At 42.1% G+C, this 27,275-nt stretch overlaps 1 protein-coding gene across 5 annotated transcripts in view; it reads left to right on the forward strand.

Annotated features, from left to right (window-relative positions):
- The window catches only part of HIPK3 (homeodomain interacting protein kinase 3), a 117,779-nt gene that overhangs the window by 25,190 nt on the left and 65,314 nt on the right, over positions 1–27,275 (forward strand). For 4 of the 5 annotated variants that reach the window (XM_015409752.1, XM_015409769.1, XM_015409763.1 and 1 more), the window contains exon 2: positions 5,718–6,819. The exons of the other annotated variant lie outside the window; for it this stretch is intronic. In XM_015409752.1, the coding sequence (XP_015265238.1) occupies positions 5,720–6,819 (1,100 nt within the window). In that variant the 5' untranslated portion in view covers positions 5,718–5,719. The remainder of the gene's footprint in view (positions 1–5,717; positions 6,820–27,275) is intronic. 5 annotated transcript variants of the gene reach the window in all.

A 27,275-nucleotide genomic window follows, 5' to 3' on the forward strand; every position in this document is an offset into this window, starting at 1 on the left:
TTTCAAACCCACTTCAAACTATGTTTTCAAGTCATGGGTCAGAGTGCTGTTGTTGGCCATTTCACTCATCAAGACAAAATGGCTAGATCAGGAGTGCTCGTGGGTGCTGTGGTGCCTGTTGATACCCTTTCCTGGTACTCACCAAGTGTTTTTGGGAAGTGGGCAAGGTGGGGCCAGGTGCAGCTCAGCCCAGCAGGATTTCTGATTGACCACTGGAGACCTGATTGGCTGTGGAGATTTTTAAATGTTTCAGTGGTAGATGCCATCACAGCGTTCATTTTAGTCTCTCAGTTCTCTTACCTAGTGTATTTTTAATTTCTCTTCTGTGTGTGTGAGTGTGTGTGTGTGAGAGAGAGAGATTTCCCTTGCTTCCATTAAGTGGAAGAACTACTATCAGAGTACTGCATAATCTCATTTTATGATTGGCTTTTCATCCTGGAGCAGCCAGTTTGTGGTTGCACACAACACCCTATGTCAGAGTTTCGAAGGTTCTTGTAGGCTCAAAAAGGTTGGTGACTCCTGGCCTAGGTGAAGCTAGAAAGTTGAGAGAGGATGGAGTGTGAGCCTGCAGCAGATTCTTAAGCCTCCATGTTATAGTTTGTAGAATGGGGTTTGTGATGGCAGAACCTGATTTTAGTTTATTTACTTATTTACTTCATTTATACCCCACCTTTTCCCCAATGGGGACCCAAAGTGGCCCACATCATTCTCCTCTCGTCCATTTTATCCTCACAACAATCCTGTGAGGTAGGTTAGGTTGAGAGACTGACTGGCCCAAGATCACCCAGCAAGCTTCCATGGCATGAGTTGCGTTTCAAGCCTAGGCCTCTTAGATTGTAGTCCAATGCTCTTAACTGTTACACCACTTGGGCTCTCTAGCTGTTTGACGCACTTTCACTTCAAACCATGGATTCACATCTTGGTTTGTAACCAGTTGTTAACAGTGATTTATATATGCAAATGAAACATGTAACTATAATTATTAGGTCTAGATAGGTAGTATGTGAAAATATATGGTAACTTGGTGCTGGCATTTGTGGGACAATGTCGTAATTTTAACTACTACCCAAGTGTAGCATGTACTTCTCAAGAGTAACTGAGCTTCCAGAGCTTCCTTAAATAGCATTTTTGTAAAAAAAAAAATTTAACCTCCTTTATTGGGGAAGGAACATTTTTTTAAACTGGAACCCACTGTATTTAAACCACCTATATTTGGCGAAAAGTGCTATGCAGAGAGGATTTGGAATCTGACTGATGTGATTGTGGAGATTTTTTTTAAAGTTGTCAATTTATTTAATTTCTAAATCATACTATAATTGCTCTGTGACTTTCTCAAGTTATGCTAAAACATAATGTAATATTATGCTATACATCTTGTTTTGTTTTTACACCCAATAATTGCCAAAAGTAACAACTTGCATTGGTCAGCCATGAAAAGTAGAAAATCCTATTACAACTTTTATTTGTAGTCTGTGGTGCTACTTCATCAGGAGTCATTTTTCCTGGACTGCCTGGCCTAATGCAGTCAGAGTATAGTGCTTGCAAAAATGTGTGTTGTTGAAAACTGTGACTTTTATCATTTTCTCAGTTCAAGTTGTGAGGTCAAGGCAAATCAATAGTTTATAAGAATAAATAGAAATTTGGTTCATATTCATATGTTTGCCAACAGTGACTGTGATCCCGTGTGTGTATCAGTCAGACTTGTGGTAGAATTAAAATTAAACGATCTTGTTAACTGAATTAATTCCCCTGTAAGATTTCAGTACAATGTGAAGCAGGGTTGATGCTAATGGGTTTATATTTGGAAGGGATTTCTATATGTAATCTATACATTTTGGTAAAATTGTGTTTTCGATTTTGTTTATCCATGTGTTTCGTAGTGGTGCTTATATGTTAAAGTAACTCTTTACTCTAAACTTTTGGTTTCTACCCAATCGTTTCCCAAGCAGCTTTACAAAGTAAAGTATTTCTTTTGCCTTTGTATTCTTCATAATGAAAGTATTTTCAACAAAGATTAGGGCTGCATTTACTTGTCAGTTCTCCCCCTCCAACCAAATATGCTGGAATAGTGCAAAATAACATTTGCTACATGTGTTGAGAATGCTTTACTGCTGCAGTGTTGTAAAAAAGAACTTTTCGGTCCTTTCCAAGATCATTTCAGACCAGTGTGGTAACACTGGAAACAAGAGCTTTTCTGAATTGACTGTATGCTTCTTACATACCTGTTTCTTGCTTTTAAATTGGCTAGATTTGCAGCTTGAAGGTCATGTCAAGGCTCATTCCATTCGGGGCAGAGCAGCTTTGGCAGCTAGCCTCAGATCTGTCAAATGTTCAAGAGATTAGCAGAGCAGCCATATGGCTCAGTCTGTTCACATTTACAGAGAATTATTGCTTGGATTTATCACTTGGACCCTGCTCTTGCTTTGTTACTGAAGGATCAATTATTTTTTTTGTATACCCTCAAGTTGTCTGTACTTTTAGTTTTAGTCCATTTGAAGTAACTGCTTAAAAAAGAGGTTGTAGTTGAAACTTGTCTAAGATGGGGAAGCAAGATGAAAAAAGAGGCTCTAGGAGAAACTGGAAATGTGACAATCTTAGAATGTTCTGCACAGAACGGAACTCTCCTGTGGAGTTGAGACTTCTGCAGTGGTATTTATTGTTTATAAAATTTGTATCTAATCTTTCTGCCTTTACAAGGGCCACCAAGGCGGCTAACAATAAAAAATATACATGATAAAATCACATTTTGAAACCATTCCGATCACTACCCCATATATTCCTATGTTCTCTTTGCTACTATAATAAGAGAATGTTGTCCAGGAAGACTATATTTCTTTTTGGGCAAAACTCTGTCTCTCAGCCTCAGTCCGCCCCATTTGTAATCTGTGGATAAAATGACATGCATTCAACATGCATTTTCTCCATTGGAATGGTATTTCCATTTGGGGAAGAGGGTGTGGTGACTTCTGGTAAATCTCCCCTACCATTGCAGAATCCCACTTGTTCCTTGTGCTGTTCCTGAGGGTCTGCTTCCTCTTAGGAACAAAATTTCGGGGGGGGGGTGGATGAGTGCATAGGGGGAAGCAGGAAAGTGCTGCTCCATGAAGTCTGTAGAAGGCTGGCTACATGCCACTGTTAGGTACTTCAGGAATCAGTGCCTACCTGGTTTTTATTACACAGCAATACTTTCCCGCCACAAGTAGCTCCACTGTCAATGAAGTTATTGTGTCCATCATCAGTATATGTCTACTCTTCCTGTTCCCCCAGAAGCTGAAACTGGAGCTTTCTGTTCAACAGAAAGAACTTTTTTGATTCTGTGGTTGTGAACTGAACTGTCCTCCTCAAAACGATTACTCAAACCAACGGGATATAGCTGTACTTTGCCTGCCTCAGGTACTACTCTTGCCCAGCCTTCTCCAGAATGCTTCCAGTTCCATCCCCTTTTTAATACAACTTGGCAAGTTGCTGTACCTAGGCTTTCCTGCTGGCTAGCTTCACTTTTCTGCTGCCCCCATTTTCGGTGAGTATTAAAAGGGCCCTGAGCCTTTGGCCACTGGACCTGGTTGCCATATTTGTTTCCCACCCTTTCCCCCATGGAATTCAGAGTGGGATATATGGGTTCGGTCCATTTTATCCTTGCACCAATTCCGTGAGGTACACTTGTTATTTATTTATGTTATTGTCTGCCTTTCTCACTTGGACTCAAGGTGTGGGTTACACAGAGTGAGTCAATGCAATTGATGGATGGGCCATACAATAAACAATGCAAAAAACAGAACTGAAGCACAGCATAAGTATTTGCATGACACATTTCATGATGCAAAACTTATATAGTAGGATCCTAGCTTCAGCAAGCTAAACATAGGAGCATAGACCACAGTTTCTAATAATTCAAGTAAATTTGTGAATCGTTTAAATCGGTGCACCTCTGTTGCCTGCATAGAAAAGCCGAATAATTCAGTTTTGCATAGTTTGTGGAAAGCCAGGAGAGTGGGAACCTTCCTGACCTCCTCAGGCAGGCCATTCCACAAAGTGGGGGCCACTGGGGTAAGGCTGGGACCTAGATGTTCCATATTGAAATACAGCACAGTTTCACTTGTCCTGTTTGGCTTCATTTGCTCCAAACTTCCTGACAGCTTTTGTACTGTTTCTTATTATCATGGTCTTTTGTTTTCTGTTCATTTTTACCAACATGACTATTGAGGCCCCTCCACTGCGACTCATAACTCTTCTTGTTGGTATTTTGTAATCTGTGTATAATTCTCAGAATAACATGTAACTTGGAGACTGTTGGTTTTTGGATTTAGTATAAGTAGTGCTCATACCAGAAGCAATTTTGGAGTTTCTTCAGAATGAGGTAGGTTATTCTGTACCTTTGTCTTTAAAAAAAATCAGTTTAAGAGTACTTGTAGGAGCATGCAGTTCTTGGAATTCGTTGTTTATAGAGAATTGTATGTACCTATTGAGATGCAGTTGGATGAGGCAAATACAAAAGTGAATGAGATGTTGGTTTGAAGTGTGTTAGCGAATGGAGGTTCTCAAGTTCTGGTATCGTCCCAGGCATAATTAAGCAAGCTGTTACTGGTTTTCCTTTTCATATAGGAGCTGTTTTGTTCTCCACCTAGGAATTGGTGTTAGGATAACTTTAATGTCACTTTGAGAATGCTAAACAAGTTTTAAGCAGTACTATTAGGTTCCATAACAGATTTCAGTAAACACTTGAGGAACTGGGAGAAAGCTTAAGATCTAAAGTTCTCTGCTTCTTTAGGAAGCCAGTTCATAGAATGAAGTTTAAGTCCTGTGGCATCTTTAAGACCAACAAATTTTAATTCTGGGTATAAGCTTTCATGTGCATGCACATGAAAGCTTATACCCCAAATTAAATTTTGTTGGTCTTAATGGTGCCACTGGACTCAAACTTTGTTCTGTTGCTTCAGACCAACATGGCTACTCACCTAAATCTAAGTTTAGAGAATATAATGCAGACTCCGCACTGTTGTAATTACCTCTTGCACCTCTTGGTTTTCCCTCTGTCTTATATACACCAGTCACAATAAAAGCTATTCTGTGTTAGCCTGTTGCAACAAAAGCAGAAAGAGCTACCTTTGGAATGTAAGGGCTAGCAGATTTATTGCGATTTAGTTAACATCAATGAATGGTAGTTTTGAAAATTACTTTGGCAGCCACAGGAGGGTAACTAGACATATAAACAATAAAAAGGAGTTATACAACTTTAGCACTTAAGACATCTGTAAAAACATAACTGCAGAAATAGTGGCAGCTGATAGTATCTAAGAAGTAGTACATTGTCAACATAATATATAGAGCAAGGGTAGGAAACTTTTTCCTGTTTGCCAAGATCTGCAATGTCTACCTCTAAATATGTTTACCAGCAAACAAAAGTGTGTGTGTGTGTGTACACATCTGGCTCAGCACCTCAGCATCAGTCTCTTAGGCAAAAAAACCACCCCAGCCTTGCATGCTAAGCCAAAAGGTCTGGCGTGCTGCATTAAGACACATGTTACAGGGATGTCTATGCCTGTTAAAGACAACTTCAGTTTATATGCCTGTGGGCTAGTACTTTTTAGTTTGGGATGAGCAGAGACTCTAAACAAACTACTGAAAGTAATGTTTTTTTTTTTTTTTTTAAGAGATGTATTCATTAGTTCATTGGAAAAATGACAAATCATACTGACTTTTCCTCCTTTTTCATTCAGGTATGGCCTCACAAGTCTTGGTCTACCCACCATATGTTTATCAAACTCAGTCAAGTGCCTTTTGTAGTGTGAAGAAACTTAAAGTGGAGCCAAGTAGTTGTGTGTACCACGAAAGAACCTACCCACAGATCCATGTGAATGGTAAAAATTTTGGAATCGCTCAGCCTCCCAGCAGGGTTGGTACTTTCTTGCAGGCACCAAACCTATTTGACAGACCTCAAAGAGATACTTTTTTGCTGCAGACCAGTGGTGTTGCTTTAAAAAATATTGCAGGTGCTACAAAGATATTAGCAGTGCGGGCACAGCAACCTCAAGGGGAAGCACCTTGGACTGGGACAGAGGAAAGTGGATTAAATGCCTTGGACCGCCCCCAGCGATGTGGACTGAAGCGTAAGAGTGAAGAGTTGGAGAATCAGAGTGGCGCAATGCAGATTGTTGATGAACTGCCTATATTGCCTGCAATGTTGCAAACTAACTTGGGGAACCCAGTGACGGTTGTGACAGCTACTGCAACTTCAAAAGCAAGTGGTACCAATGGTGATGGTGATTATCAGTTAGTACATCATGAGGTGTTATGCTCTGTGAAAAATACTTATGAAGTTCTTGATTTCCTTGGCCGAGGGACTTTTGGACAAGTTGTAAAGTGCTGGAAAAGAGGAACAAATGAGATAGTGGCAATCAAAATTCTGAAGAACCATCCATCTTATGCACGCCAAGGACAAATTGAAGTGAGCATATTAGCAAGACTGAGTACTGAGAATGCTGATGAGTTTAACTTTGTGAGAGCATATGAGTGCTTTCAGCATCGCAGCCATACCTGCTTAGTTTTTGAAATGTTGGAACAGAATTTATATGATTTTCTGAAACAAAACAAGTTTAGCCCTCTTCAGTTGAAAATAATACGGCCTATTCTGCAACAAGTGGCCACTGCACTGAAAAAACTAAAAAGTCTTGGTTTAATACACGCTGACCTCAAACCAGAAAACATTATGTTGGTAGATCCTGCCCGACAGCCGTATAGGGTTAAGGTAATTGACTTTGGATCTGCCAGCCATGTATCAAAGACTGTCTGTTCAACGTATTTGCAGTCCCGGTACTACAGGTATGTATTTGGGTGTTCTACTACTGCCTTTTGATCAGTAGTTTTATATTTAAAGATTGTATTAAAAACCCAGAATGTCAAACATCCTCTTTTCTGGTAATTAAATGTTCCTTGTTACAGAATGATATGTTCATGTAAAGTGAGAGGGATACATGTTTTCAGTGCAGTAATATTATTCAGGTTTTAAGTTTGTCCCAGTGCATAGTAAATGTGCCTAAATTGATAACCTTGGGCCCCGGGCATACGGGCCGGCTGAAACGCGGCTACGCAGAGCCGCTCCAAACTTGATACGCCGCGGCGGGATCCCACGGATCCCCTAGCCGCGGCGCAGCACTCCCCGGCACGCTCAGATGCCGGGGAGGAAAAGTCCGAGGGGAGGGGGGAGGCTGCCGAACTGCGCATGCTCGGGCATGCGCAGTACGGCTGGGGGCCGGGATGCGGCGGCGCAAGGACGCGCCGCCGATCCCACAGCCCTGCCTGCGCCGCACCAATGGATGCAACCACCTAGAGAGGTGGTTGTTTTTTGCGGCGCAGTTTGGGCCGTTGGGACGGATCAGGGACGGAGACGGCACGCTCGCCAGATGTTGAGGTGAGATCGCGCCTGTTTGCTCCGCCCCAGTTCCGTCTCGCTCCCGGCCCAAATGGGCTCGTATGAACGGGGCCTTAGTTTGTACTGAAGCGTTTTTGTGTTTTGTTGCTTGATTTAATACCTTTGAATATTAGTAAGACACCTCATGCCTCAGCTTTCATTTAAAACAATAGTGTGGTATCCTAAAGATGCCTACAGTAACATGACCAGATAGAGCTTGCCTTTGTGTGTCTACAAATCTTCTGCTGAGGGTTGAGGGAGACCCCTTTGCAGAATAGTGGGCTGCCCAAAAGAAGGGAGACAGCACCCCCCCCCCAATACCATGGTGAATTTTGCTCATAGAGGTCCCCTGACCCTCAGCAGAGGATTTTGGGAGCCTTCAAGCAACTCTTGAGGAAAGAGGAAGGCAGGGAAAGCCTTTTCTCCTCACGTTACCTTAGGATCCAACCTACAGTGATAAAGGGTTGTCTGTTCCTCAACCCTTGCAGTGAGTTCTGGCTATTTAGATATTTCTGTCCCACTTTTCTCCCCAGTGGGGTTCCAAAGCAGCTTACAAGGTTCTCCCCTCCTCCACTTTATCCTCACAACAACCCTGTGAGGTAGGTTATGCTAAGAGAATAACTAGCCAGAGTCACCCAGCAAATGTCTATAACTTGCTGTCAGAGTTAAGAAATGCTTGTGTACTACAAACGTGTGGGGTATATGTAAGCAAGTTGCACTCATATTGGGTGATTTGATTGTTGCCTAACAGATTAAGCAAATTATGTGATAGGATCCCTCCAGAAAATCTGTTATGTATCAGCCATTACTATGCCTGCCTCTTACCTTTTGAGAATTTTTTTCCATGCTCAAAGTTTAAAAATCTGTCTCTCATGGTTTTGCAACTGTACTTTTGCTGTGGTATATTTTATATGTAACTAAATTGTTTCTGCAAGATGTTAAGCATCATATTTTGGGTTATGTTTAGTATGTGAGAAAGTTTCCTCCCTAAAGAATGTGTTCCATATAACAGAGCATTTGTGTGGTTTTTTTTTTTACGTACAGCTAGATAACTTCAGGTATAATTTTATAAAAATAAGAAACACCTATCCTGAGGCAGCTATGTTATTTATTCTGGTATCCTAACAGTAGCTTGCAGTAGGAAATGTGCAAAAACAAAAGATGCTGTATATTTTTCTGGTTCCAGGCTCTCCTGCTAGTAAGAACATGAGCACAAGAGTTGCCTTTCCTGTTGGTTGATAGCTGCTTTTTCTGTAAGCTATTCATAACTTGAAACAGCACTGACTTGAACAGCATGGATTTCACTGTTCTTGATATAGTGAATATGAATAAATGACAGAAAAGGAAGCATCATCATACTTTCCCGGGACTGACTCTCACATACTCCATACAGACACCTTTGAACTTGGAGGAAGTTTCCATTGGTCTCTGCTTTCTCCTTAACCCTAGTTAGCAGGGTATTCATTTTTGCTGCTGAAAAATAATCTTGCATTTACCTCCTGTTCATTATCCAGGCATCTGTCCTACCCAAGGAAAGTACTTGAAATATGCTTGAATTCTGCTCTGTTTTGGTTAAACTGTTCTTTCCATTCCTATTTACTTGTTGGTTGTGCTTTTCACAGAGAATGAGTTATGCTCAAAGCAAAGATGAGCATGTAGATCACTCACCAAGCAAGCCTGAACTTCCATGGTGTATTAAAGGTTCACTCACTTGGAAGTGCATTACTGCTAGCAGTATTCAGAATTCTTTTTCTGAGTGTATGTCGCATGGAGGCAGACAGAGTTACTATAAATATTATTGATCTTGCTCAGCTTATTCTTAAGAATTGGGTGATATAAGAACTTAATTAAAAGCATAACTTTCTCCTTTTCTGTGCTTACAATAGACTCATGTGTAACTTCAATATTTGAGTGCATATGGATTTTTCCTGTATAGCAGGTATTAAGAATGTAAACTGGATTTTACTGAAGGTGTTACTAAAGATAGGAATTTGATTTTTATGCTATTTTTATATGCTACCTGATCTTGTTGTTTATTACCTGTAATGTTGCTAAAGAGGAGGCAGATATAGAAATATATTACTAATAGTGTTAGAATTGTTGACATAGAAAACAGTTTGAAGGCACCTGCTGAAGTTCTGTTTCTAAAGCAAAGCGAATCTTCCGGTGAGTACCATGATGCCTATGTATGCTACTTCAGGCTCCTTGAAGAAAAAGCAGAACATAGATAAAAAAGAGCTTCGTATCTGTTATCTTATGTATGGATCAAAACTTGGGCTGTTCGTTTAAATATATTTGTACACAACTTCTCTCTGAAGAGAAGCAAAACAGCTTTCAACAGTAGATACAGTGTAAATGAACAAATAAACAAAACAACTAAACCTTGGGCTGGTCATGGATTCAGTGACTGGCTCCTACAGGCCATCGGCTAATAACAAAAGAGACAATAGCCCTTTGGTCTTACCCAAGTTTTTATGTCTACAATGTGAAGGGAAAAAACAAATACAAGGTGTTAAAGCTGTCACAGTCACAGATGTTCCTCCTAATCTTCCATTTCCTTCTAAATAGTAAAAGAAGCAGGCTGTGGATAATCAAAGTTTAGTTCTGCATGGATTTTTAAAAAAATATTTTCTGTCTACCTAGCCTTCATTGCAGTATGTGGTATGTGGTCTGTACCTGTGTATATTAAGCACTTCTCTTGTGTGAACGATTTTGTCACACGAAATAGCCAAACATGGGAGACAAACCCCTCCTCTTCCATTTTTCACTTTCTGGTAGGAGCTGCTTAGTGTTTAATACACAGTGAGAATTAGTGTGCATTCCTGGGCTTAGACCACACATCTTAATATAGAGGTCTTTTTGACAGAGTGTTGTAAGTTTTGGAATGAAGATGGAGATATGGATTTAACAGAGTACTGAGAGGAACCACAGTCCAAGCAAGCCAAGTAATGTTCAAATGTGTTATAGCACTAAAATAATGAGCATACAAATACCCAATCCCAATACTTGCACAAGTTTTATCCACACTGTATATCATATGTATCAGGTGACAGAAAGTTAAAGAGGGAGAAAGAGAAAAGACAGTACGGGGGAGGTGAAAGGAGATATTACCTATACTTTTTTGTGCGGAGGTGTCATATGAGATGGCTTTAGAACATGTAGGCATCTGTTGACTGGAGTAAACACCAGGCCTACACCTGTGCAGAGGACAGTTGTTCCAAGAGGGTTTGCTTGGCAAAGATGCCAAGTAGAAATCCAAGCAATACCTTCAAGAAGGGTCCGGGGAGCAGAAAACATGGCACCCAAACTGAAGGGCAGCAGACAACCAGCTGAGACTTTCAAGGTACATATAATTCAGGAGCTGAGCATGAGTTGGTGGGATGAGAGTTGGCTCTTGTTGTAGGGGTCGGGCATCAGTAAAAACAAAACTTTGATTTAGGTGTGAGGAGAGACTAGTTATATGATGTAACACAGAGTGAGTCAGAAGCAAGCACCTGAATGAGTTTGGAGGGGTGGAAAGCTTGAGTCAGGGAGGAGGTGTGCCCAGGAGGTTTTATGGAATAAAGCCTTTCGAAATAAAGGGTTGGAGGGAACCAAAGAGTTGTAGGGTATCTATTAAATAGCCTCCTTTAGTTACAGGCTGAGATCACCAAAGTTACTTCCAAACAATGGGGTAGTATGCTTTAAATCCATAGATTGGGTTAAAAGGGTTATACAAATAGTTAGAGTGACTGTGCCTAGCTATGCCATTTTTCATTGGACTTTTCAAGACTGTACCTTTCTGTGGTCAGACTAGCTGACCATTGTGTTTCATGACTATGATTCAGTCATACAAAGTGTTTTGTGCCAGTCTAGTCTTCTGGTCAATTTGCTTCCTTTTGTCCTGAAAATAACCTCTGGAACATTTCTCGGATATAAAGATTTGCCAGGCATTCTTCAGTTTCTCAAGCCAGTGGGCTGGTTACAGAGCCATCAGTCTGATCCTGAAAGCCTTCAAATTGTCCTGGATTAGGTGTCCGTCTTGGAACAAAATGTGTTCTATTGAGTGGGTTTTCTTCTAAATCTGAGTCTTCAAAAACAGATTAAGATTTTTGGATTGTGGGATCTATTCTGTAGCACTAATGAAGAGATAGGCCAGAAATGATGGTAAGTCATGTTTACACCCATTTTCAATGAATATCGATTAAGTTAACCAGTGGAAGTATGCTTAAAAAGCAAATTCTCCAAGCTACTATACCTTCCCACAAGCTGGATGTTTTTGGAGGCAGATAACATGTTTTTGTAAGACCATTTTCACTTTGCCATCTTGGCAGATTGTGATGCTGACAAATGTTGACGCAATGAATGAATGAAAGATCCATGCTTTTTAATAAATGCAGCAAGGAGGAGTAAGGCATATCTCTACTTCCAAGATCATATTGGGAGTAAATATGGAAAGTAGTTCAGCCACTTGAACATGGAAGAAGTTAATGAACTTGCTTATCTCCCTTCAGTCTTGCTTCTGTGAAGACAGGTTCCAGTGCTGATATGTGGTCTGTTGTTAATCTTAAAATGTATGGTTCATATACGCTTATCTGACAGTATTTCACAAGTTATCTGCAGTTCTGAGATATCAGAATAAAACATTTAGAAGCCAGGATTAGATTTTGGATACAAGTCCTGTCTATATCAAATAATATTGACAGTTTTAGATGCTTAGATATTTGACTGGTTACAAATATTCTGCTAGCCTTTGGTTTGGGCCAAAGGTGGTATGGTCAAGATTAACCCTTATTTGTTGGCCATATTAATAGCGTAGTTGTTTTATTCAAAGCTATAATTGATGGATAGATTAATGACATAGTTCTGAATACTTTTTATTGCACTTTTAGTTTAAAACATGTCATTAGCATCTATGATTGACCTGAGAATGTTTAATTAGGAAGGTGAACAGGAATATCAAGGCAAAATCAGTAAAAATGGGTTCGTTCAAATAGTTCTGTGTTGTAATCAACATTCATTTTTCATACCGTATCTATAAATATATTTGATATGCTCTATACATAGCATTACTAATGCAAAGTTGCCACCTTTCCATTGGTCACATGTTAGTATGATTGAACTATCTTTTTGTAAGTGAATGTTTCCCATACCATTTGATATGATTGTTCTTCTTGGTATACAGGTTATTGTGGAGTAACCTATTTGGGTTTTAGAAGTAAAGTAACTATTTTTGATAACCATGCTTTCTCATTGATGAAAAAAGCAATGCATGATGAGAACAAGAACAAGATTCCTCTGTAAACAACTTGAGTTGGAACGTAGCCTCAGATGTTATTCTATCACTTTGAACTGTGCATCACTGAATGTTGTGGGGGATATCTTAAAATAGGCAGGGGGTGGTGGCCAGAAACAGTTGACTACTATAGATGGTGAGGCTCTTTCGCTGGTGCAGTGAAATAAGCCAGAAGTACATGCTGCTAAGTGCATTCATTTGCTCAAGGTCAGCATGCTCAAAAGTCAGCTGCTATGCTTGTGAGAACAGTTACTTTCTGAAAAGAAGCAGCAGCTATTACATGAATAAAGGCAGCTTGTTAAGATAATGGGCTGCATTTCAGCAGAGAGCCTACAAGATTTTTTGTAGGTTTTTTTTTATTTATTTCAGTGCTGAAAACATAGTCTGGCTTAACTGTTCAGTTGGCTGGTGTAGATGTAAACAAACTGTGAATAGTAATTACTAAGTACACTGCAGCTTGGTATTTACAGTTGGCTGTTGTACTTTCTCAAGCAGGCAATTTGAATTGACACCTTTTTATTTTTCTGCTTATGATAAAAACCTCCTATGGTGCTGCTTTATATTTTCACTTGTATTCAAAGTTCTTATACATTTGCATCTGAAATTAGTGAGTTGATTTTGATATATTTGGACAGCTTTGTAGTTAGTAAATATTATGAATAAATGAATTTTTGGATTAACTTGAGTATGATTTTCGCCCTTCTTTTCTGCCTAAATATAGTTTCCTGTTAACCCTTACTCTTACTGAACCTTGTGCTCGGACTGATTTCCTGCTGGCCAAGCAGTTTCTTAGTAGAATTAAGATAGGGTTGCTTCAATCCAGGGGTCATTTCGTAGAAAAAGAGCTAGGGGAACTCATTAGCATAACTCATTAGCATATGCCACACCCCCTGACATCAGGGGCCCGGCGGTGGACCTGCAAGGCCAGCGGGAGTGCGAGGAAGCCTGCCTCCTCCTGGTTGAATGAGGGCTGGAAGCGGGGCGGCCGGAAGCAGGGGATGGGGCTTCGTCATGTGCCCCGCCCCCCTGCACCTCACCCGGGGGAACTGCGTTCCCCCGCGTTCCCCCCCGAAATGACCTCTGCTTCAATCTATATTAACGTTGGGTGTCTTTCTCTGTAGCTGTTCTGCACTTACACTGGGGATTTAGTTAGGTATTGATTCTAGAAAGAACAATCTGTTCTAGAAAGAATATTGGTTTCTACATTTACTTGATGCACATAAGTCCTTACTGTATAGCCAGTACAAGGAAAGTTTATATATGACACACCTTTCTTCTGTTTAAATTATAACCCTGAAATTAAAAAGATTTGTCATTTGGTTAATGGGTATAATATTTTAACGGAGTAATTTCGTTATGCACAAACTGGACCCTATGTTGGCTGCTACAACTAATGTGTTTCTTAGGTTCAGATTGTGAAACTCTCTTAGTTTTTTGTCAGATTTTATACATTTTATACTTTGCCTGACCTGTGTGTTTGGATTCATTCTTTTTAAAATTTATACCTAGCTTTTCTCCCCTTGGGACCAAATTTTCTTACAGCAGTCTCCTCCATTTTATGCCCACTTGTGAAGTAGGTTAGGCTGACTGTGATTGGGTCAAGGTCACCCAGCGACCTTTCATGGGAGAGTGGGGATTGACATCTGGATCTCCCAGATCCTAGTCTTACTACATCATGCATTGAAGATTCAGAAATTGGAAAAGGCACATTCCTTTTCATGAACAGTAGAGAATGTGCATAGGAATATTTGCTTCAGAGGATTTATGGGGCTTTGGAGGACTCAATCATTCTTTGAACTGTCCTACTGCAGGCTATCCTAAAGTCTTCACTGCTAATTTGCTTCTTAAAATAGATCAATAAAGTGCACATTGTCTCTTTTTGCCTTAAAGAGCTAATAGTCCTTTAAAGCCTGGAGAAATCAGTTGCTATGGCGTGGCACTCTTTCTCTGCAGAGACTTACTCTGTTGGCTTTAAATTGCCATGGCAGGCAGCTCGGATGGGGGTGGTGGTATTCCAGATCCCCAAAATTAAGTTCCATAATATAGATATGTTGTTTCCCCCTTAATTTGATTTCTTGATTCGTTATCTTCTGGTGGATTGACTTACTATTTAAAGTGACATTCATTAGTTCTAGAAATACTTTGAAAGAAATGCCATCGTCTGCTGGTAACAACTTGCAATCTTTATGAACAAATTAGAAAGTGATGTGTTTACCCAAGTCATCTTCTGTAACTGAGTTGTGAAATTACCCTTTGATTAAAGTATTGCTAAAATTGCCCTCCTCACTTGAGAACTGGAAAGTTAGCCAATACAACCGATACAACGCCAAATCTACGTCCCAGGAGTAAGGAGTCAAGGACTGCTCCACTCCTGGACCACCGGAGAATGGAAGATTTGAATTCACTTACCGTGAAGCTTCCTTCTCGGTGGTCCAGAGTGGGGCAGTCCTACCCACCCTTTTTTTTGGGGGGGGGTGATTTTGGGCCTTTCAGGGACCCTGCGGGGGAGTTCAGACATTATTCAGACTGGTCAAAAGAGCGGCCGTGAGTCTGTTGGGGGGTACAGGACAAATTTGTTGTTGCTTCTGTTATGTTGTTTGAATAAAGGTTGAGTTATGGTTTATTTCTCTGGACCCTGGTGGTTTGTTCTGAATTCGGAACAAGAGGGGGAGACAAAGAGAGCGGTGTTGGTAAGTTTTTTATTGACAGGTGATCAAAGGAGGTTGGCTTTCGGTATGACTGGAGATCAGAGGATAAGCCCCTCCTCTGTTGGGATCAAGTTTGCCGGCCCTTGCTGAAGGAAGAGGAGACGCTTTCCCAGGAGTAACAATCGGGGTCTGTTGGAGGGAGCTACTCGCATACTTGAGGCTACCTCCTTTACTGCTGATGCCACTTTAGACATACTGACCTTTGCATCTCAGGCAATGGCCTCCACAGCAGTGATAAGAAGTCTGCTCTGGCTAAGGGTGTGGCAAGCTGACTTCCAATCCAAGTCGGTAGTCACAGCTTACCCCTTCCAGGGGGATCGGCTTTTTGGTGATGCCCTAGATAAAATCCTAGTGGAGATGCATGACAAGAAGAAAGCCATTGCCCAGAAGCATACGCTGGCCCAACAGACGAGGGTCTCACTCATTTCGTACACAACACTCTATGGCCAGATTTCACCAAGACTCCAAGAAGAACACCTTGGACGCAACCAAAACCTCATCCAAAAGAGGCTCCTTTGGATCCAGATTTCACAAATCCCCCTTCAACAAGAATGACAGAGGGAACTGCAACACCAAGCCCAAACAGGTGACTATGCATCGCTTCTGGTGGGGGTTTGCCTGCTTCACTTCAACCCTGCCTAGATAGACTTGCATGTGGACTCTTGGACATTGGAAATCATGTCACAAGGCTACACCATAGAATTCTGCTGCCCTCCTCCGGAAAGATTTCTGGGTTCACCTCTCAGCAACTCTGCCCACAAGATAGCCATGGTCAGCAGGGTTCTGCATCATCTCTGGGACATCAGAGCCATAGAACTGGTCCCTCCTCATGAGAGGGGATGAGGTGTTTACTCAGTCCTCTTCCTGGTGCCCAAGAAAAATGGCGACTGGAGGGCCCCTGGACCTCAAGTTCCTGAACAAGTATATCAAGTTGCACCACTTCCACATGGAGACATTGTGATCCCTAACAGAGACATTGGCACCGGACGACTTTCTAACTTCAATAGACCTCACAGAGGCCTATCTTCATGTCCCGATGCATCCTACCCACAAAAGATTTCTATGATTCTATGTGGCTGGTCAACACTTCCAATACCGGGCACTCCTGTTTGGCCTGTCCTTGACACCCAAGCTTTTCTCCAAACTAATAATTAATCCTGTGGTGCATCTCAGGAAACAAGGTATACACATTCATCCATATCTGGATGACTTGTTGGTGTGGGATAACAACAGATCTGCTGCCATCTGGAACACCGAAGTCACTCTGCAGTGTCTACAGAACCACTGGTTCATAGTCAGCCTTTCCCTCCATCCATGGCAGAGGATCGAACATCTGGGTGCTGTGATCGACATGGCTTGCAACTTGCTTTTCCTGCCGCTGCCCAAGGCCAAGAGGATTCGAGAGATGGTGTCCTTGGTGGCAAGAAGCCCCTCATCACCTATGATGACTCTGGTCAAATTCTTAGGTCTCATGATATTATGCATAGATATGATCTAATGGGCATGTCTGCATTCCAGACCCTTACAACGCTTCCTCAGACCGTATCAATGACCCATCATGGAAGGAAGGCAACTCGATCTTCAGGTTCTCACAGCAATCAAGAACAGCTTAATATGGTGGATGAATCTGGAGAACCTGTGCCAAGGCAAAGTGTATTACGTCCATGCATCCAAGGAGATCTTCACAGATGCCGGTCTCCTGGGCTGGGGGGTGATCCTGGATGGAATCCCCATTCAAGATCTGTGGTCCCGGGATGAGTGACTACTCTCAATCAACCTTCTGGAACTCAGGGCAATTTGACATGTACTGAAACACTTTGGTCCCAGGATTCAGGCCCAATATGTCCTGCTCCGGACAGACAATATCTTGGCCAAGGCGTATCTCAACAAGCAGGGTGGCTCCCAATCGTCCCAACTGCATTGGGAGGTGATAAAGATACTGACGTGATCCTAAAAAAATGTTGCCTTGATAAGGGTGGAACACGTCAAGGGGACCACCAACACTGAGGCAGACTGGCTCAGCAGGGAAACTATCTGCAAAGGGAAATGGTCTCTGCATCCGGTCCTGTTAAACCTGATCACTTTTCATCTGGGGCAATCTCTAGTAGATCTTTTCACATCTCCGACGAATCATCAACTTCCAAGTTTCTTCACAAGATATTACCACCATGCAGCAGAGGCAACAAACGCCCTAACTTCGCCATGGTCCGAGGGCTTGCTGTACACTTTCCCGCCCTTTCCTCTTGTCCCCAGGACTGTGGAGGATCCGGGAACCAAGACCAGCACTGTGGGTGCATCGCCCCTGGTTCTCACCATTGAGTCTTCTGGTGACTCTTGACACGCTTCCCATCCAAACTTGTTGTGCTTGACTGCCTGGAAATCGAGTGGCAGAATTTCACCCAACTAGGTTACTCAACCCAAGTCATGGACACGATACTAGCTTCCAGAAGGCAGTCTACCATTTGCATTTATAATACTACGTGGACAGCCTTCATGAGGTGGTGCAGGAGGAAGAAGACCGACCCCTTAACTCCCTCAGTGGTCGTGGTTCTATCCTTTCTTCAAGAAGGGCTGGACTCTGGCCTGAAGTCATCAACGCTATGCAGACAGATGGTGGCTCTTTCCACTGTACTACCACCCTTGGGTGGCTATAAACTGACAAAACATCCTCATGTCCACCTTTTTCTACAGGGTGCCAGGGTCAAGTCACCACCCACGTGGAAGCTACACACTGTGTTGATGGCTCTCACCAAGGCACCCTTCGAGCCTCTCTGAGAGTTCAGCCTGAGTTGGCTGAGGATGGAGACTCTTTTCTTGGTGGCAATTACTTCTGCATGACGGGTGTCAGAAATTAGTGTGCTTTCTGTCACATCTACACTGTGCATTTTTCACAAGGAACAGATCCCACTTTCCAGCCAAAGGTGTCCTCTGCTTTTCATCATTCTCAGGAAATCTACCTACCAACCTTCTGTCCACATCCTAAACATCCCAAGGAATTTGTATGGCACACCCTGGACAACAGAAGAGCACTTAAGATCTACATTGTGATGACTGAGCCTTTCAGGAAAACGGATGCTATGTTGGTCAACATTACCCCTCCCAGAAAGGGGGACAGGATGTCCAAGACGTCAATCAGCACAATACTCAGGTCTTGCGTTTTAAGAGTTAAGAGGTTAAGCGGAGACTGCTTCCGGTACAGCGCGACGACAGGCGGGTCTCGGCTTGTGCTGAGCTGCCTGTCCGCCTTCGCTCTGTTTTCAGGGCTCCCGGTTGTCGGGAGCTCCCGACCAGCCTGCCTGAAGGGCAGGCTGGAGCAGGGGGCTTCTTTTCTGCCCCCCCCATAATCAGCAATGCGGGGGGGTGCCCAGAAACTGCCCCGACGCAGGAGCGTTCGTTGGAACAGAACATGGCCGCCATGTTCTGCACAGACGTGGCCATACTGATTTTTAACTTTGCGAAAAATTGAAGATAACTAGTAGCAACACGGAGGAAATAAAAGATTGAAACAAAGAGGAGGAGGAGGAGAGTTCTAAACGGAGAAATAGCCCCCCAGAAAAAGGCACCCAAATAGGTGAAGTAAAACGGCCGGGATATCTATGGGACTAAATTACAAGTTGAGAATTTGGTGGGGGAAGAAAAAGACTTGGAGGGCATGGCGCTGAATGATAAAATGAAGGGCTTAGAGACTGTTGGAATTGTGGAAACCCAAAAAAATTGGTTTGAAGGAGAATGTTTAGTGAAAAGGGAGGAGAAACTTGAGGAAGACATGGAAGCTGGGGAGACGACTTGGGAGCAGTTCCTCAGAGCGGTGAAGGATGCGGTGATAAGAGGTTGCGAAGAAGCGTGTGCAGACATAAGAAAGGAATATAACATACAAACAGAAATAGAGGGAAAAGAAAAGCAGGAACAGGGTGCAGGGAAGAAAGAAGCAGAGGAAACAGAGGAGAGACAAATAGAGGACAGAGATTTAGGCAAGGAAGATAAGTTGGGTGACTGTGTGAAATTGGAAGGCTTGCCAAGGGAAACAGCAGACTCTGGGGAAAATCTGAGAGAAATGAAACTGGGACTGCCAAAAGAAAATAGACCATGTCTAAAAGCTGCACGAAAGAAGGGAAGAAACAGGATCAGAAGAAGGAGACGGGCGTGGAAGTTTAAAGGAGATGATAGACTCTGGAAAATAAAGGGATTGAAAAACCGCGAAAGGAGATATGGAAGGCAAGAAACTTTCAAGGAGCTTAGGCATATAGACATGTTGAGGATGAAAAGCAGACTACAAATGTACAAAAGGAAAATCAAGCCATATGAAAGAGGGGGATTTGTTTTGGTTACAAGTTAAAAATGGAAACTGACCAAAATTTATTTAACATTGAATTATTGTTCTGTAAATTTCTTTTTTTCTTCTTTTTTTTTTGGTTGTGGATATCTTGTGGTGAATAAGAGGTGTGATATAAGGGGAAAAGAGGTGAAGGTTAAGGATGATGGATTAATTGTTTAATTTTATGGGAACACGGAAGATGAAATTAATTAAGTTAAGAGAGTATTAGAGTGATGTTGAGTAAGGAATTTGTAAGCTAAAATGATTATAATTACATTAATGGATTGATATAAAATGAATTATTTAAAAGGTGATATTAAAATTATATTTAAAGAGAATGAAATTATTTATATATAAAATGATGGAAAGCTAAATTATTGGGGGGGAAATGTTATTACAATAAAGAGGGTTGAGTAGGTTGATGTTATACGTGGGAAATATCTTGTGGTAATAGGAGGTTAAATTGATTTAGTAAGCTATTTATTTATTTATGAGTATATAATGTTGAGCGCTGGTTATTGTTGTAAGTTTCTGGAGACTAGGAGGCATGATGCAAAAGACAAAAGGTGATGGGGAAGATTAGGATTAGTAGATAATGGATTGTGTATTTAATTAAATATAGTGAATGGAAATTAATTTAGATATAGGTAAATGACTTGGTGGTGGTATATATAAGTTTAAATTTATCATTGGCAATAGTGTACATTTCTGCTGTGTTATATGTTGGCGAATAATTTTCTTTGGAAATTGTGATTTGAGAGAATGATGAATGAAGGTCAGGTCAAGAGGGTATTAGGGTGGTACAGGCTTGATAGTCTATAAGAAAATAGGAAAAAAATAATGTTAAAAGTAAAAATAGAGAAAGGTTCTAATAGAATATTAATGGAATATTAAAGTTCTAAAAAGGGAAGAAGATAGAAAGGGAAAAATAAAAAGGGAAAAGATAAAAATGTTAACTAGGAACTTAAGCCCCTATATTGAATGCAAAGAAATTGCAAGACATAGGGATGGGTTAATGTACAATTATGAAAGGTTTACAATTCAGATAAGAATTCTGGGTATAGTTTTGAAGGATCATAATCCTTAGTATGATATAGTGTTATAAGCTCTCAATTGATAAAGAGTGAAAGGGAAGTTATTATGTGGTAAGGATATGATGAACATGTTACTCTGTGTTGCTAGAAAGAATAAGTGTTGTGCAAGGAGTTTGTATTCATGTTATCTTGCTGATGATCTTGTATTTGTATACGATATAGGCTTATAAAATCAAATAGATATACTAAAAAAAAATACTCAGGTCTTGCATAATGGAGGCATACAGGGCTACTGGTTTGGAGGTTCCTAATGGGATTACGGCACATTCCCTGTGAAGTGCTTCCACTAATGCAGCCTTTGCTAACCGGGCATCAGTAGAGGAAGTCTGCAGAGCAGCAACATGAACATCTCTCTCTACGTTTGTTTGTCACTACAAGTTGACCACGTGGCATCCGCAGAAGTGGCATTTGGAAGAAGAGTTCTTCAGCACATCATGACATCAGCTGCCGATGATGACCCACCCTTCTGAGGGACACTGCTGTGGGAGGTCCCATGGAGATGTCCTCCTGACCTCAGAGGAGAAGGACTCTCATGGTAAGTGCCAATGGGCCGTTCTCCTCTGAGGTCAAGAGGACGTCTCGGCCCTCCTGTCTTCATTGTTCTCTTATACTGTGCTGTTCTCTTCCTCCTTTTTTCTGCTGACCTCCTTCACCTTTAATGTTATGGTTCATGTTATGGTTCCAGTTAACAATGTTATGTTGTTTCAACGTAAGGGCAACAGGTTATTTAGAACTTATTGCTTTCGGAGTCCCAGAACTGAAGGGATGGGCTATTCTGAAGGTGCCTAGAGGAAGGTGAAAAAAGTATTTTCTGCCTCCCTAAAGGAACTGTGGGAATAACCCATGGAGATGTCCTCCTGACCTCAGAGGAGAAAGATCCTTCATGGTAAGTGCCAGTGGGCTGTTTTCCCTGGTCGTGCCCATCCCTATATAGAAGCCCTTTGCCACAGAGAATGCTGGAGATACTGTATGAAATTTTTCAAATATATCCCTGCAGCTATGAGTGGCAGAAACCTGGCAAACTGTCTAGCTTACTTAGGTCAATTGATCACCATGTAGTGGTTTAAAGGTAAAGATAAAGGTTCCCTTGCTCGAAAGCCAGTCGAATCCGACTCTAGGGCTGCGGTGCTCATCTCCGTTTCAAAGCCGACGAGCCAGCGCTGTCCGAAGACATTTCCGTGGTCATGTGGCCGGCATGACTAAACACCAAGGCGCACGGAACGCTGTTACCTTCCCACCGAAGTGGTACCTATTTATCTACTTGCAATTTCTTGCTTTCGAACTGCTAGGTTGGCAGGAGCTGGAACTAGAGACAGGAGCTCACCCTGTCTTGTGGCACCCGGGTCTTGAACTACTGAACTACTGACCTTCCACAGCCTGCAGTTTAGCGTCTTAACCACTTGAGCCACCGCAGCTTTTTACTGGTTTACTGCAGAGTAAATGAGCCATAGATTTCATCCTTCTGTGATAGTTGGGGAATTCAGGGTTCTGGATATCAGAAACAGGGTTCTTATTTATTTAAAACATTTATATGATGCTTCTTCAAGACCTGCTCAGGATGGCTCAGAAAATAAAATAATAAAAGCAAGATAAAATAATAAAAACATAAAACCGTTAACATTAACTACCATTAAAAGCCAGGCAGCCAGTAAAAGTTCAGAACATTTGGCAACTTTAAATGATCAATCTTCAGGTTTGAAACAGATTGTAATCAGACCCCTAATCAGCTCCGATGTTCTCTTCAGGTATACTATGTGAACTTTCTTGCTTTTTGTGGGAACAGTTGCTCTCCCCTAGTTGGCAAAAGCAGTTGCTCCCAGAGTAAGCACAACTTGGCTGCAGTTGCTTTCTATTGTACACCACTTGTAATAGGATGAGCCCTGAATGTATTTGCTTACCCTGCAGTCCGTTTTAGTTTCTTTATGAATGGTTGTTCTCTGACCTGTACAGTTTCATTATCTTCAATTTATTCACTGTGTGGGAGATTAGCATGACATAGAAGATAGCAAATGTTTGAAAATTTAGTGTTTTAAAATATTAAGCATGGTATCCAGTTCTGAAATAAGACTCAAGGGCTGTTTACTCATGGGAATTTCCCCCAAGTGGAATACAACATGCTTTTGCTTTATTTGGGAGCTTCCATATAATGTCATGCTCTTTCTTTCCCTTTTAAGCTGGGGCAAACAAAATGGACCTCCTTCCTTCCATCTTAGAAGGGAAATGGTTACGGCTGAGGGCAGAGCCTCTGTGTGAAAGCTCTTCTTGCAGCAAATCATGGGTTGTGTGTATGTAGCTTAGCACCACCTTCAAAATGGGGGCACTGAGTTCTGTTTCTCCCCCTTCAGCTCTTTAACCATGCTGCTTTTTCTTTAACAACTGAGGGATGTATCAGCTTTGAGCTCTGGTGACACTGAGTGGGGGAGGGAATTGCCCCTGTCAGCTATTAGGGGGGAATTGCTGGGCTGCAGAAGGGCCTAACAAGATCCTTGTCGGGTTGGCATGTCTGTGTTGATGTGACTATGGTGGAGAGGGGTGGCCCTAGTGGGGGGGGGCAGCCCAAGTCTGTATGTTGCCGTTGCCCATCTCTAATTCCCTTGCTGCTACTTCTGTTGAAGGGATGTAATTTTATCCTCTATGTGGAATCAGCCAAAGGTGAACTTAATATGTTACAGTTTTTGCTGTGTTGGAGCTCTCTGTTGGACCATAGTGGAAGAGACTGTGCTATCTTCTGTAGGATTCCAGGCTGAAGAATGTCAAGAAACTGGCCTTGTCTAGTCAATTCTTTGCCTTTCAAATTTTGGTTTAGGCTTTTGGGCCTAGTCAGGTTACTGAAGGCTCCTCTCTGGGAAATTAATGTCATGATGACTTGTAGTTTCAAGAGACATCTCATAAGAGATGAGACGGAGTTAAGCACAGGTGCAAGTGATATCATGGGCCTGTGAGTTTCAAGGTCAGAGACCCAGAGAAAATTTTGCACTCACATTTCATCTCGTTAGCACAAAGAACCATGGTTTTGATTTTGACTGTGTGCCAGGTGCAGAGGTACGTGGTCATGTGTCTTAGCAACACACCTGATTGGCCAAACAGAATCAGGTCAGCTGTGGGCAGCAAGGCTGTTCATTCTAATTCTGTCCTTGGCTCTTCCTTCCGTTCGGCCACCCTTTTTACTGTAGATTGAGTTTTGTGAGGCCGGAATGCCTGCATCTTAGATTTTGGGCTTTGGAGTTCTGTCTAGACCTTGTACCTTCAGTATGCCCAGGTAACATATGGGTCTGAGGACTAAATCCTGAATAAGTATTCTAGAATAGTTATTTAGTTTTATTTTCTTCCCTGTTTTGCATTGCTTCTATGTTTGTGTACACTTGCACATTTATTTTAATAAATGTTATTAATTATACCCCTGTGGTGTTTGGGTTTTTGGGTTTCAATCTGGATCTAGTACCTTGGCCTATTGGCTTCAGCTACCAAGTAATTGTTTGTGGAACTGAACTTGCAAGTGTCTTATCTTGCACTGCTGACTTCTTGATCAGCACCTGGTAGACTTGGTCCCTTGGTCTCACAGCTGAGGGTTAGCTTAGAGGGGTTGGTGGTGGCTCATTACCCTGGGCAGTGACGATTCACTCCCCAGTATTGTGTGTTTTGCTCTTGATCCTCACCCAAAGCCATCTTGTGGGACAAGGGGGCTTTGACAAAGAACGTGAATCACTTCTACAATATACAGTACTCCATTCTTCTGGGTAGCAGCTGTAACTCAACACCACGTATACTCTGGGAGCAGCTGCTCTTGCTTAGTAGGCAAACGCAGCTGTTCTTGGAGTAAGGGAGGCTTAGCACCTGTTTCCTCTTCTTCCCTACAGCATGGGGCACATCTTGTGCTGGTCCCCAGTGGGAAAGGACTGCTCCCTTCTGCAGGATTCCATAAAGGATGGACAAGGGCTTTGATACAAGTCATGTTTGGAACATGTGAATAGGGTCTTGGGAATGATGTTCTGTATGCTTTGGAATAAATTAGTCCTGTGATACCTTAACATTTATTGTGTATCTTATATGCACTAAATACATAGTTTAACTGAAGTTTGTACTATTTAAGTATTACTCTTTCTTGAGAATGTGAAACCAGTTGGGATTTCTGTGTAACAATCTGAGCTGTGGGACACCTGCTTTGTTGGGGAAACACATGCATTTACTGGTCTGTTTCAGATTTGTTTGCCTTCACTTATGTTCCCCTCAGTTGCCATGGTTTCTCTTGAATTACAAGTTTTTGAAGCCACAACTTTTTTATTAAGTCTTGCTTAATGAAGAGTGTTTTCTGATGTGTCTTTGGGAAAAGACCTAATTTGCATCGTTAGGTGCAGATTTAAGAGCCAATGGAACAGTGGCTAGGAGACTGAAAGGTGAAGTTCCAGGCCTAAACTTTGGCACTATCAAGAACTCACTAGCTGGCTTTAGGCAAGCCTCCTCATGACACATCTATTTATTTAGACAATTTATATGCTGCATGCTTGAGAAAAACCATAAAACATAACCACCAACCAGGGCTTTAAAACAATGTTAAGCAGCTTAAAATAGTAGTCATAAACCAGTCCTGAGGCTAGATGCTATGTCTGTCTCTGCCTCTTCCCTCCTTCACACGCAGGATTTTCCCTTCTGTGTTCTTTCTTGCTGAGCAGCCCCTTTATTTTCTTATTTGTTTGTCTAAGCCTGTCCCACCCAGTCACTTTGTTAGTTTGTTTATCTTATGAAAGTTCAAAATAAAAAAAAATTCACTTGGAGAAAAGGTCAGGTGGAATCAGGTGTAGGATGTATGAGGTGAACCTATAATAAAACTGAGGCAACTTTGTATTCATACAAACACCGGATAATTTGTTGCCAACAAGTAAGTGTTTCTGCTATTCAGTAAGGTCTTTAACACTTTGAGGAAAGAGGTTTTCTTTTCAGTTTCTGCTTAAACACTCAAGCATATTTTTCTGAGTTCTCCCTCTGAGGTGGAGGCCATCTTGTGGGTGATTCCCAACCATCTCTTAGGGAGGCAGGAACTTTAAACTGTTTCCTGTGCTGGGAGTCACCCTCAACTCAGTTTTCTTCCTGCCTCAGTAGGGAGAGCAGCGAAAATTTAGGCTTCGCCTACACTTTCACTTTACCTACGCTATATTCTTCTACTCCTATTTCATTTTCCTTCCTGTTTTCTTTTTTACAACTTCTCTTCGTTGATACACCTTTAAAAAAAAGCTTCCTTTCTCTTTCTGAATCTTTCTGTGAGACTCCTCTCCCAAAGTGGCAAATGGCACGCAGGAGAGAAACCGACGGCTTTCTCTCTTCCGGAGAGCTAGATAGAGAGGAGAGGCGAAGAGATCGCACAGACTGCAAAAGAGCCGCGGACGGGGCCGCGCGGAGAGCGGAATCCACAGCGAGGCTAAGCGCGCCAAAAGCTCCCACACACTCCAGGAGTCATCTGTTATGGCAGTGGCCATTTTGTCTGAAAATAATGAGCGGCAGAGCCCGATACTGGGCAGGGAGCGACCCGAGACTGCGTGTCATAGCGGGTCTGACCAAGCAGCGAGCATTCAGAGAAATGACGGAGAAGGCGAAGGAGCTGCTCAACGAGGTAATGTTGACGACATCGGGTCCGCTCCTTTGCCCCCTAGAGTTATGTCTTATTTCAGAAGGGCCATGAGACAAGAAATAGCCCGCTTTTGTAACTCTGGAGGGCGCACTAGTAGATCAAGGTCTCCGTCATCTTTCCCCTCCCCCCCCCGAATAAAGGAAAGAAAACTTGGCCCACCAAGGCTGCTGAAAAGGGTTTTCCCAAGCATAACCGTTCTCCAGGCCCTCAACGGGGATGAAGTCTCTAATGCCTCTAGTGACAGAGAGGAGGGAGAGTTTAGTTCAAACGCAGAGGAAGAGGATCAGATTCCTATTCCTCCTGAACAGTCCTTTAGGTTTTTTAAAACAGAGGACCTCCACTACTTACTGTCCAAGACAGTTTCAGCTCTTAAAATTCAGAATTTACAAAGAGCAGGGAACAAACGCCCTGAGGATCTAGAGCTACATGAGGGGACTGAGGTTACAGATGAATTATTTCCACCAGATGACCTTTCTGAAAGGGCCTTTCCTTTTCCAGATTTTTATATGCGCAAGGTAAAAGCTGAATGGTCAAAGCCTTTTTCCAGTAAAACCATTCCTGGTCTCCTTAAGAGGCTGTACCCAGTAACTTCATCTGCTTCAGATGTTTTGCAGATTCCTGCGGTTGATGCCCCGGTGGCGGCTCTTCAATCATCAGGCCTACTCTCAGAAGATGGTCAAGGCAATTTGCGAAATAGTATGGACAAGAGATCCGATACCACCCTAAGGAGATCCCACGAGGCCTCTGCCTTGGCGATTAAAGCTTCTGCTGCTGCCTCTACAGTCTCCAGAGCGTCCATTGTCTGGATAAGGACATTAATTCAAATGCTGCCAGAGAACGATACCCGGTTAC

The sequence above is a fragment of the Gekko japonicus genome, unplaced genomic scaffold (genome assembly GCF_001447785.1).
Source record: "Gekko japonicus isolate JY-2015 unplaced genomic scaffold, Gekko_japonicus_V1.1 scaffold113, whole genome shotgun sequence".
In the NCBI taxonomy this organism is placed as follows: Eukaryota; Metazoa; Chordata; class Lepidosauria; order Squamata; family Gekkonidae; genus Gekko; species Gekko japonicus.